Source organism: Carassius gibelio, chromosome B2, assembly GCF_023724105.1.
Source record: "Carassius gibelio isolate Cgi1373 ecotype wild population from Czech Republic chromosome B2, carGib1.2-hapl.c, whole genome shotgun sequence".
NCBI lineage: Eukaryota > Metazoa > Chordata > Actinopteri > Cypriniformes > Cyprinidae > Carassius > Carassius gibelio.
In genome coordinates, this window is record NC_068397.1 from 2,758,014 (window position 1) to 2,770,551 (window position 12,538).

General features: G+C 36.9%; 1 protein-coding gene across 5 annotated transcripts in view; it reads right to left on the reverse strand.

Moving 5' to 3' along the window:
- Positions 1-386: 386 nt before the first annotated feature.
- Positions 387-12,538, reverse strand: part of LOC127951051 (adhesion G protein-coupled receptor L2) — an 87,112-nt gene continuing 74,960 nt past the window's right edge. For 2 of the 5 annotated variants that reach the window (XM_052548665.1, XM_052548664.1), the window contains 6 exons: positions 10,780-10,871; positions 9,381-9,549; positions 8,489-8,617; positions 7,856-7,952; positions 6,013-6,141; positions 387-2,098 (listed from right to left, as the gene is read on the reverse strand). In XM_052548665.1, coding sequence (XP_052404625.1) covers positions 1,275-2,098; positions 6,013-6,141; positions 7,856-7,952; positions 8,489-8,617; positions 9,381-9,549; positions 10,780-10,871 — 1,440 coding nt within the window. In that variant the 3' untranslated portion in view covers positions 387-1,274. Of the gene's footprint in view, positions 2,099-3,253; positions 3,290-6,012; positions 6,142-7,855; positions 7,953-8,488; positions 8,618-9,380; positions 9,550-10,779; positions 10,872-12,538 lie in introns of all 5 variants that reach the window. The other 3 variants (XM_052548667.1, XM_052548666.1, XM_052548668.1) reach the window with 2 other exon arrangements.

Consider the following 12,538-nt stretch of genomic DNA (forward strand, 5'->3'; position numbering starts at 1 on the left):
GAGAGGCTAGAAATAGCAAGCTAGATTTAAAAGCATAATATCCCACCCTCTTTAAATCTTTTCTCTTTAAATCACTCTCCAAAGTCATGCCTCTTCCAAAACATATGAACCAGAGGCTACCCAGCGACACGATGGGAGACGCTGTCAGATTATTGTGAGAACTGTAAATTAATTAAATAGAAGGGCACCATAAAAATGAAGCATAAATGGTTTACAAATAGTTTCAAAATTTTGCTAAAACATAAAAAAAAACGATACAAATAACTATCAACAATTTATTTATATTGCAAATAATTCATCAGGCAAGTTATGAAGAGATCTTAGGTTATTTTGACATCTAGTAAAATGGTTAGGCTAGTTTGATGCTTCACTGAATGAGAATGATATATCTGCAAACAAGAAAAAATCATCACATTTATTCCATACAAAGAGTTGAATGTACATCTGCAATGACAATGGGGTCTTAAAAAAGACTGAAGTGAATATCAACAGTGTTATATCACATCCACTTTCGTTCCAACCCTTTTCATTTCATACTTCATATAATAAATTATTTAGTGCCAAATACTGAGATATGTTCTTAAGGACATCATGTTGACACGTATGAATGTTATTGATCCCTGACAAAGTCAAAGCATTTTTTTAAACATTTTTTTTAAGTAAAACAAATTACATACAAGTCCAACTCACTCCAAATTTGTGCAAGACACAACTTCCGTTAAGCTAAAAAAATAAGGAAGCTCCTTTTTTGTACATTTACGTCGGCAAAATACAACTTCCATGGCAAAATCCATTGCTGAACACATTCACAAGTGGAGATGTGGTGATTACGGGTTTGAACTGGCTTTCTTTACAGCTGGTACTGCAAAATAGATTTTCTTCAGTTGTCATTCGTACAACAGTTATTTGTGCAATAGAGAAAATATAAGGCCTGAGTCTGGGATTTTAATTCATTCGTTTCATTTCCTGTATCACAGTCTTTCCAAGAAGGGAAGATTCACCTGCGAACTGGCTGGGAGAGTTTTCAAAGTCCTACAAAAAAATCAGACATTGGCATGTTTATTTATTTATATATACTGTACAAAGCTTTTGGCAGACGTAGATGATGCCAGTCTTGACACTTTCTGCTCACTTCGAGCAGTTTGATCAGTACGACAGAAGAGTTTGACCAGAGTTCTGTTACTAGAAAAACAATTCATTGTGCGGTTGACTTGCTGTCGTCTGTGGATGGGAGAAGCAAAAGAAGAAAACGGAGGAAAGCGTACATTCTTGGCTCAGAGGCTGGTGATTAGCTGCATCTGTCCATCGCTAGAGGCTTCGCCCTCGGGAATCCCGGGGTCAATGCACCCCTCGCTAGTGCCTCGGCGGCTGATCTGATAGTAGGAAAGTGGTTGAGTCCCGTCTCCCAGGTCGGGCAAACTCTTGTAGCACTGTTCCTCAGTTTCACTTTGGGCGGATGAGCAAGGAGAACCATCCTCCTGTCCACTGACAAGGTCAGGAGATTCAGAGGACTGAGAGTCTCTGAGATTGGGCATGCTTGTGTACAACGAGTCTCTGTTATTCGGCGAGGGTGCGTCGTCCAACTCTTTCGCGCTTTCCTTATCTTCTTCTACCTTTTTGCTGGCCTTCTGAGCGCTGTAAAGGAGTGAGTGAGTTCGTTGGGGCAAAAGCGGGGCCTCGAGGGCCTCCCGGTCGTTGGGGTGGAGGAGAAGCAGCTCCAGCGCCGGGTGGCTCGAAGAAGGCGGCAAAGCGGAGGTGTCGGAAACGGTGGCAGCATCTTCACTCCGGTTTCTATTCCCGACACCCTCGTTCGAGGTCTCCTGCAGATCCCGGTGGCTGCTGTCGGACGCTGGTTGGCTTTTTGAGCCGGACTGACTTTGCTGTGGCCGGCGAGGCCTCAGGTTGTTGTGAACCATCTCGGAGATGATCATCTTCTCAAAGTCAGGGTCATCCAGACGCAGAGCGTCTGCAGGCGGGCAGCACAACGCGGGGTCTTCGTAGTCGTCCTCTTGCTGTGAGTAGCTGTTGTTGAAGTTGTCGTTGAGAGGGAGCGTGTCCATGGTGCTGATATCACGGCTGTGGGTTAGTGAGTTCTGGCCTGAAATAATAACAAAAATTTAATTGTTGGAAACTGTAAGTGGTATACTACGTATGTGTTACTATTAAGGACACGGGATTTCTCATCACACTCATTACATGCCAAAATGCCAACTAAAAATAATGTATTAAAACTAGGGCTGTCGTTTGAATGTGTGATTAGTTATGGGAAAATTATGTTAAAATTAGCTCTAATCTGTACTGTTATCTTTCATTTCAAGATAAGAGCGAAAAAAATGCCCTGTATGGTTTTGTCATCTTGTATCATATGATATAGTTTAGTAATATAACATGAGAATTTTGAATGTGATACTGATTATATACAGTAGTTCAATAAAACAAGTTAAGTGTTTCATTTTAGATACAATATTGTCTGTTTTACTCAATTTCATTCTTCCAAACAAAGAGCAGTGTTTCGTTACTGAATGAATCCTGAACGAATCGAGTGAGCCAATGTTTCAATGACCCGTTCATCATATTTTAGTAAATCAGTTTTTTTTTTCTTTTACAAATCAGTTGAAGGATTGAGTAAATGAACTCGCTCATTAAGAGAGTGACTTGCTGCCACCTACTGGTGTTTAAGCTAAAATCATTTAATATTTATAATTTAAAAAAATACTTAATTATTACCATTATTTATGCAATGCTGAATCAAAAGCAATTTTTTTGCAATGTTTATTTAATGTTTTATTCATCTAACACAACAATGACTTTAAATGATTTTTGGAGGGTAATTTCTCAGCCAAAATTTATGTGCGAATAACTTGAGATTAATTGGATCTATTAATCGGCGCATCATGTAGCTAATTAGATAAAAAATTATACTTGGTTGACAGCCCTAATTAAAACCTAAAATATTAAATTAAAAGAGTAGAGATGCATGTTGCTAAACAGATAATGTTCAAACAAAATATTCAACGTTTCATAAACTGATGTTTTCAACAGTAATAGCAACAACAAAGCAACCCAAGATCCTCTTGCAAAAACACAAAACAATAAGCATTCTTTTTTTTTTTCAAAGAAAAAGCATGAGCATAAACACAAAACATGCTGTAAATGTCTGCATCGAACACAACAGAGATGAAAGCGTGTTTATGGAGCACACAGATGCCAGTCCACAGATCACATAGCGAAGGCGAAGAGTGCAAACACTCACATCATGTGTGTCTGCTCAGGCTAGCTGACCTGAGAACTGCCCATGAGTCAAAACAAAAAGAGTGAAACAACGGCTTTTTAAAAAATTGCAGCAAAGACAGAAAAGTGAGAAATCACCAAGCTTACAAACTCCAAAGGTCTGAATTCAGTCCATCGAGATCCACCACACAGATGTCATTTCACTCACAATTTGAACAAAGAAATAACACGAATAAAGAAATATGCAAGACTTTTTAAATGTTCCATGCTTGAAAGGCTGAAAGTCATTTTCCCCATAAATTAAAGTTAAGGAAAAACTAGTCTCTTTTTCAGTTAACGTATTTTCCGGACTATAAGTCGCACTTTTTTTCATAGTTTAGCTGGTCCTGCGACTTATAGTCAGGTGCGACTTACTTATCAAAATTAATTTGACATGAACCAAGAGAAATGAACCAAGAGAAAACATTACCGTCTACAGCCACGAGAGGGCGCTCTATGCTGCTCAGTTCTCCTGTAGTCTACACTGAAGACATAGGGCTCCCTCTCGTGGCTGTAGACGGTAATGTTTTCTCTTGGTTCTAAATAAATGCGACTTATAGTCCAGTGCGACTTATATATGTTTTTTTCCTCATCATGACATATTTTTGGACTGGTGCGACTCATACTAATAAGTTAATAAGTTAAAATTACAACTAAGTTGGCACAAATTGACGCTAAATTGTAATATGGCTATTATCATCTCCCTATATGTTTATTATTATGACAGACTGAAATTCCCTTTAAATTTTTAGGTCCAATCACCAATGTTTTTTTTTCTTGCACATCCCTACTTTTTGCATCTTCCCAATTCAAATTATATTCAAATAAAGCTTTTTAAATCAAATTTTCTGTGAGCGAATCAGAAGGCTGAATGCAGGATATGGCAGGAGTATCAGGTTTAGCACGCCATCTTTAAAAGAAATAAATAAATATTAGTCACACTTCATTCTGACAGTCCACTTTAGACATTCCACTAACTATAAAGTAACGTAGTGCAGCTAAATATCAACTAACCATTTTAGTACTCTCATTAGAGTATTAATAGACTGTAGGGTTAGTAGACGTTCTTCCAAAGTTACTTACAGTGTAGTCAGTAGAATGTAATTTGGGGAGCATCAAAATTAAGTGTTGGCAGATATTAGACTACTTATACTCTAAGGATTGCTAGTTGACATGTAGTTGCAAAGTTACTTATAGTTACTAAAATGTCTAAAGTGGACTATCAAAATAAAGTGCTACCTAATTATTTTCTGCAGGCCTACAGTATATGAATGCATAAACATCTCGAATCATAATTACAAAGCAGTATGAAACAGCAGTATTTCGTGACTGATAACAAAAAACTGGTGACAGAACTGAAAGTGTGGAAAATCATCACAAATTTAATGAACTGCTGTTTCATGTGGAGCATAGGATGGATTTAAAGTTGTGTAGTTTGAAATAAACATGAGGGATGTGAAAAACACGTCTGTGTTCTGCTGTGAAACAGGCATCAAAGAGTTGAACGGGAGGAGAGTGGGACCGAGGGGAGAAACGAAGGACAAAAATAAAGCAATCAACCATAAAACATCATCTCAGCCCAGATGATTTGCATCTGTTTATGCGCTGGCGAGGGGTTTCATCCAATCAGGTACTGTCTGGACTGAAGAAGCAGACCGAATGCGGTCGGACAAGCTAGAAAGCAGGAATTCTGGGAGAAAAGCCAGGCCAGATCTTTGATTGCTCAACGTTGCAAATGTACAAAAGCTTTTCCTGCTGTTGTTTGTCTAGAGCGGAGGTCTCAGTCTGAGCGAGCTGTTCAATTCTTTTGTTCACTTCTGCTTCAAGCATCAGTCAGCGCTGAGACAATACACTTCACTGCCACAATAAATCAAATATTTCAATAAAACTCCTACTTTCCTTTACAGCCAAAACATGTGTCCATATGCCTGTAAACAGCACTGAAACTGTCAGCGTTTCTATGCTATTTGAGAGACTGACAGTTATGAACACAGTGATTATTCAATTGATTTCATTAAATGATGTGCATTTTACGTACATAAATAAATACATATATAAATTCAGGTCTCCTTACTCTATAGAAACTATAATCACCATGCACTTGTTTTATGCTTAAATTGCTTAAAATGTTGGTTGTTTCCTTATAAAACAAAGATTATTGGAGAACGTTTTAGAAGAGCATGCTATCTCAGTCTTTTTACTTTGAAATTTCACATTTAATGTGTTGCTTGGTGTTTCACTTTCAAATTCTGAGTGAAAATAAATACTACTCCATTCTTTTTCAGTGTATGCTCTTATTCATATTATGAAAATGCATGGTGACCGCTGGCTGTTCCCCTGAAATTTGGGACAGTTTATTAAAATATGTATATTAAACTGATTAGGGTTAGGGTTATGCATCTTGTGTCCGCAGATAAATAAATAAACAAATAAATAAATAATAATGCTTCAATGAATGAATGACCAAAGTTATATTGTTAACACTTAAGGCTGTATTAAGTGACAACTTGGATATTTGTGTTATCTCAAGGTATTATCATCTATCTTTTTTTTTATCAAAAAGGTAAATTAATCATTTGGAGGTAATGGTATAAAAAGCAAGCTCAAAGGGAGAAGGGCTGCAGTGATTTGATTACAGATTCTCTGTAAACTGCAGTCCTGTGTTCATCATGCTGTGAAAAAGCCTGGATATTTCCAGCCCACATTTCCAAACGCCAGAAAGAGACCTGCCCCATAAAGCACCTGGAGAGCGGAAAGCTGGAGGAGAAGGGGTGTTGCAGACGATGGTTTCGGCGAGAAGGTTGTTATAGCGGTTGTTAGTGTCGTGAGGCCTGAGGAGAGGGTTAGTTAGCAGATAGTTGCCACTCATTCCTGTTGAACAAAAAAAGAGAGGAGAATGAGTTTAGAAAAACAGAGCAGAAGACAGAATTCCATCTGGTGCGATGCGATGTTAAAGTGACTCAGATGACATTGCTATGCGTGTGAAAAGATGCTCTGAGTGGACAGAAGAACAAAATGTTGACCGATCACATATTTCAGATATGTGAACAGAATGGCCCACCAAGCAAATGTTTTACTTGGACACAAAAATATATCTAATCTCACAAGAACTGATAAGATGTTTCGACTTTCAGACACTAATATTTATAAATATGACTCAATTTACAGCATGCATCTTTCCCAATGCCAGATCACAGCTAAATCTTTTCAAAATATACACACAAAAAAGGACATCATCAGCAACAATTGTGCAAAGCCTAATTTTTTTTTTTTCATTTTTAAAAAGCATCCTGATCGCTCTCTAACCTAAGACAAAGATCAGTTTTTTTGCATTTGTTTAGGTGTAAAATCTATATTTTCTTGGTGTTTATATTTGTTTGTATATGTGCACTTTTCACAGATGCATGCATACAGTACATATATGCTTTTTACATATTGTATGCATGCATGTACGCTGATAAATTTAAACACAATTGCTTATTTACTTTTTTTGGATGTAATTATATAAATTACTCTGTTAATTTTGTTTTCTTTATAATATTGTGAAACTGTTTAGGTGGAGGCTTTTGACAAAGTCCTTTTTTTTTGCATTCTTACATGCATTTTTACATTTAAACTGCCAAATAAAAAGAAAGAATGAAAATAAAGGATTTTATATAGAGTCCTAATGAAAAAAGACCAAAGCCACATGTTCTATTGCTGCTTTGTGCTTCTCTATAAGAGTTTAAACCTGTATATAATGTGTGATGGAGGAAACCTAAAAAATAAATGCAGTGCTATATATATATATATATATATATATATATATAAATATATAAATATATTATAGTTTGATAAAATGTACATAAAACTGTACATCAAGTAAAAAAAAAAAAAAGGAGACATTGGTACACCAAATATATCTTCATTACTTCGTGTCTCTAGAAACAAAAACAAAAAAAAAGAACAAAATACGTTTTGATGCAATCAAGTGTTAACTTTTCAAATAATCAATGGCAGCTACGAGCACTGTTCACTTTGAGTTTTCTGTGCTTACTAAAAAGTCTGCAAATTAACTAATTAAATTAATATTTTAATAAAAAATAAAGGCATTTACACTTATTTGTCTAAGACAATGCAATCTCGCTGTGGATCTATATAAAATACTTTTAGTTGCATTCATATTATATATTAGATTCAGCTTATTTTCTATCTCTCAGCATGCAAGTCTGTGTCAGCCGGTCATAGTTTCTTACTAATCTCTTACAGTAAAGTGTAAATGTGTCCATTATAATTGTCCCATCCTCAGCTAAGCACTGAATTAATTCCCTGTGAACTAAACTAACCACAAAACTCACAAGATTCAATCTGGTGACACAGTACGTTTATACTGATTTGTTTGAATTCGTCAAATTGAAACAGTTCCTGAGTTTGTTTTAAATGCACTTTGTGACCGCTGGCTGCATTCACCAACCAACTATTAAAGAAATAAACAAAATTAAAAATATAATAATGAATGCATTCCAAAGCAAACAGAATTTGTTACTATTTACGCTCATTTAAATGAAGACAGAAGGAGAAGGAGAGCCCAGGCTTCATCTGTTACCTTGGTTCAGAGTGGAAGTGCTGTTGATATCTCCGGAGATGAAGGATGACTCTGATTGTTTCCTCACAGTGTCGTTCCACATGCTCCTGATGCGGCTCTGCAGCGACACAGAGACACGCTCGCTGATTAATGCGGCTAATATTCACGCAAACAGCTCTTCAGTGTATAACAGGACTAAAAAAAACCATCTAAACAACACATTGTGAAGATTTCATCTCCTGCAGCTTCCCAAACCCCTCACCATAATCACAATAACAATCATTTTGCAAGCAAACAGACATGCATTTTTAAGACACCTAATCGATTTCTGTTTCATGAGCGATTGAATCTGTTGAAACGGTTCAAATGTGAATTGGACGACAAATCAACAAGTCAGTGATTTAACGATCTGTTCGGGACGCGTCTCCAGTTAACGACTCGCCGAATTGCTCATTTCTGGCTCCAAATGAACAGGAAAGCTTTCTAAACAGCCGAGTGATTGATTCTTTAACCTGTCCCTGTTTAAAGGAATCAATCTCGACCGGACGGCGAAGAGCGATCCCTTACAATCACTACTGCAGGCGAGACAAAGAGAGAGACCATATCAATAAAGCAGATTTTCACAGGTGAGAGCAGGATCGGATTGAGATGTACCTGTGTAGCAGATGAATATCGAGCGGTGACCCTGGAGGCCGAGGGTTTGGTGACGGCGTGAGGTCCTTCAGAGGGAAGAGCGGTACAGCACTGAGACCGACGCAAACACTTGCTGTACTCTTTACGCACCTGAAGACACAATCCAACAGAGAGGACACATGCAGGAAATATCACATATCAGGAAACTAATGTGCATGTTTACTAATCGATTCCCCATTAAAAGTCATTCAACCAATCACACTGCTAGACGGTAATATCAGATATAATATTTCAGTCACATATCAGAGATTTTTGTGCACACTGACAATACTTGTCCTCCACATCTGAGCATAAACCTGAAAATTACTCCTGTAAAGTTTTTGCAGATTACAAACCTTTTATTAGCAAAGTGTTTGCATAAAATATTCATCAAATATTAATACTTTTACCCTTTGTGAGATTTACAATTTATCTTATTGATTTGTGGATGTAGTGTATTTACACTTCAGATATATAAAACAAGTTTGAGTTGGTTAAATTATTAATTTGGATTAAAATGCACCAAGTGTGCTGCTTAAAGATTTAATATTCCTTGAAATTAATAACTTATTGATACATACAAAGAACTTCAATGCATACCTGCAATGTTACGTAATACAAATACACTTTATGGATTTAATCTTACTTTATTTACTAGCATCTTTGCTGCTTTACTTTATTTTAAGGATCAATTCTTTATTAATTAACTATATCTTTTGTCTCAGTAAACTGCTAATTTGCTGCTTATTAATGGTTAATATGCACATGCATGATAAGGTATTAATATGTGTTTTATTATTAACATTCAGCGGCCATCAATAATAAAGAAAGTGGCGTCTGACGAACCAGTTCCTTCTGTATGTCATGGGTTTACCTTCTTCTGCAGAAGACAGTGGAAGATGAAGATGAACATCCCTTGTAAAGTGTTGAAGATGGTAAAGAGGTACGCCATGATTACTGAAGAGTCGTTCAGGAAAAACAGACCGAAGGACCACGTCAGACAAACCAGACACAGCAGTGCGAACGCACCAAACACCCAGGACCTGAAAACCACAGGATAGCAGTCTTTTTATCTACCCAGAGAAATACGTGCCTCTACATACGTTTCTGCAAATCTCAAAAAACGTAGCTAAACGTAAGAATCACTGCAGTTTCTTTACGTAATATCCATCGCCGCAAGCACGTATTTCCAATGAGCCTGGGTTGCTTTTGTGAGCAATATCATACAGTATCTGTTTATAAGCGCCAAACTCTCCGCAAAGCCTGCTGTTATGGATCTAATGATACATAAAAACCATTTTTACTTCTCTGTTATCATTTATGGAATACAGCACGGTGTACGTCAACAGGTTACACACATTCTTTAAAACATCATCTTTTGTGTCAATTAACAGAAGTTAGATTGCGTTAGCTTTGTGTGTTTCTGAATTATTTTTTCGCTGTTTATGCATTTATTCAATCTCATTGACATCATTGTTGATTATAATGAGTCGGTGAGGTCATGCTGAGCAAAGCGCTGCTGATTTGAGTGGGATTGAGCTTATTTCCTCTCCGTCAGTGAGTCGGTTAATTGACTTTGATTGGCTATTGCATTCATGTGCTCTGTTTTACTCCCAATACACAAATTAATCATTAAAGAGAGCCAACTCAAAATAATCATTTGTTTAAGAACAGGATGATAAAAATATATAATAATAATAACAATCACTGAATACTTTTATAAACTCAAGCCATTCCTAGGATTCGACCACCCATCCGTGTATCACTGGACTCTTTCCCATTAGAGAGTCTGTGGATCAAATGTCCTGAACTGACGATTTCGTCAAATGGACATGACAAGAGCAGATTTCACGGCCCCCAGATGCAAGTTTAAAAATAATTACGACTTTGGGTCCAATAAAACATCTTGCTTGTCATACCATTGCACGGCCCATCTGGAAATATGCATTTAGTTCCCAAGGACAATGTTTATAAGAGGGTCAGACTGTGCTCTCACATTTCAGGAAGCAAATGAATTAGTTAATGTTTTCCGTAATTATTCCCATAAACCCCAATTAGCTGTATTTGAGTATTTACACGTCCAGATCCAGATGCAAGCTCTACCTCGTGAACCGGTTCATTCAGAAACAATGCAACGGCCACGCTGATGTTATTAGCAACTTTGAATAAAGCAATCAAGTTGCGACAGCAAAATAGCGTTAGCGTTCTAAACATGAAAGCGTAAAATTGCACAGCTGCTAAGCGTGTTCGACAGAATTGAAGACTGAGCTTACCGTATGCTCTCCAGTCGGCTGGAATCAGGTTTCATAGACATTGAGTGTTTTACCATCTTGTACATAGTCACCACCAGAAAGATTAGATTGAGCTGTCGGAAAAGAAAAAAACATGTTGAGAAGACCACACCAAGAAGCTCTTGGCAATCACGATTGCAATTCATCATTCAGATGGCGTATTTGTCAAACATCATTTCATATTTACATTCACGAGCACCGTGCAATGATCTTTCTTGGGATTTTTGATCACCAGGCTGTTAGACGACTATCAATGGAGTTGAAAAATAAAAATAAAGCACCTTTTATGTTGGCTGATCTGAACTACGAAGCATAGCCTTCAATAATTCAAAAAGCAGCTAAAAAAACGTTAAAATGCAAGAATGCATGAACTCTGCTGGGAGTTTCCAAGACATCTTATAAACTATAGTTTTATGCATGGACCATTTGAAAAGATTGAAAAGAATTGAAATAGATCTTCAATAGTGATTTAAGTCAGTACAGAAGCTTGTAAGAACATTGATATTTCTCGAGACATAAACTATCACGCAGAAAACAAAGTGCTACCATTTGTTCCCAATTCTGATCTTAAAGATAATCGGAGACGAACTGCGTGTAGGCGCCTTCTCAGACGAGTATAAGTCATAACTTTGGCCCTGAAAATGTCTGCTTGCTGGCAAGAGCTTGTGTTTTTCTTCGCCGCCCTGAACATGGGAATGTAATTCAGGCTGACCAGAGAAGACCTCTTAAAGAAACATACTTCAGGAAACAAAAAATGACTATCATCTATATTAAACATGTGCAACAAGAATAGAGCACCTCTATTAAAAGAAGCTTGTCTTAATTTAGTTGGTGGTGACAAAAGCTATTTCGTCCCCAGACTTTCCAAATTTCCCACTATATATTATAACAGTGTCCTGATTTTAGAAGCTCTCGCTACACAGTTCTATTCAATTCTCAAAAATACTCAAAGTCTAAAATGGAATAAAAGCAAGTGGAGAACTATTTTTAAACTATATGTTTTTGAAACTACGTTTTATTGCAAAATGTGGGTCAAATATTGGAAATGTAGCATGCACACACTGACTGTGTGTATAGGTTAGTAAAGCATGTGTTGTTAGCTTCGTATATTGTGTTTGACTTCAGTCCAAAATGAGAAATAAATGAGCACATTTATTTAGCTTTGCATACAAGAGAATGAAAAACACACATCTGGTTTCTTTTTTGGAGGCACACACACACACACACACACACACACACACACACACACACACACACACACACACACACACACACACATATATACACTATATATACAGAATGCAGCTAGAGAGAGAAAAGGAATATGCTTTCTGAAAAGAAAGGCACTGAATTCTTTGCTCCGTCGATCATCAACACAAACCACATGTAAACACCAAAGAATTCAACTCAATTTTGCGCCCGCTCAAAAACAGAAAGAATTACAGAAAGAGCAGGACTGGCGGAGAAGAAGACTAAAAGCAAGCGAGAAAGAAAAAAGAAAAGCAACAATTGCAAATGATTTGTTTAAATCTATATATACTTTGCATTTTCATTTGGCAGTACTTCAGGCTTGTCTGCTACTTCTGTTTGACTTATCCAAAGCTATTTACTCACTGTAGAATGCATGCTGCAACCTGTATACAAAGTAATTTTTACAATGCAATTAAAAGCCATGTTTGCAAAAGAAATAAACAAGCAAGAACATGTCACGTCGCAAATATGGAAACATTTAGATTTAGGG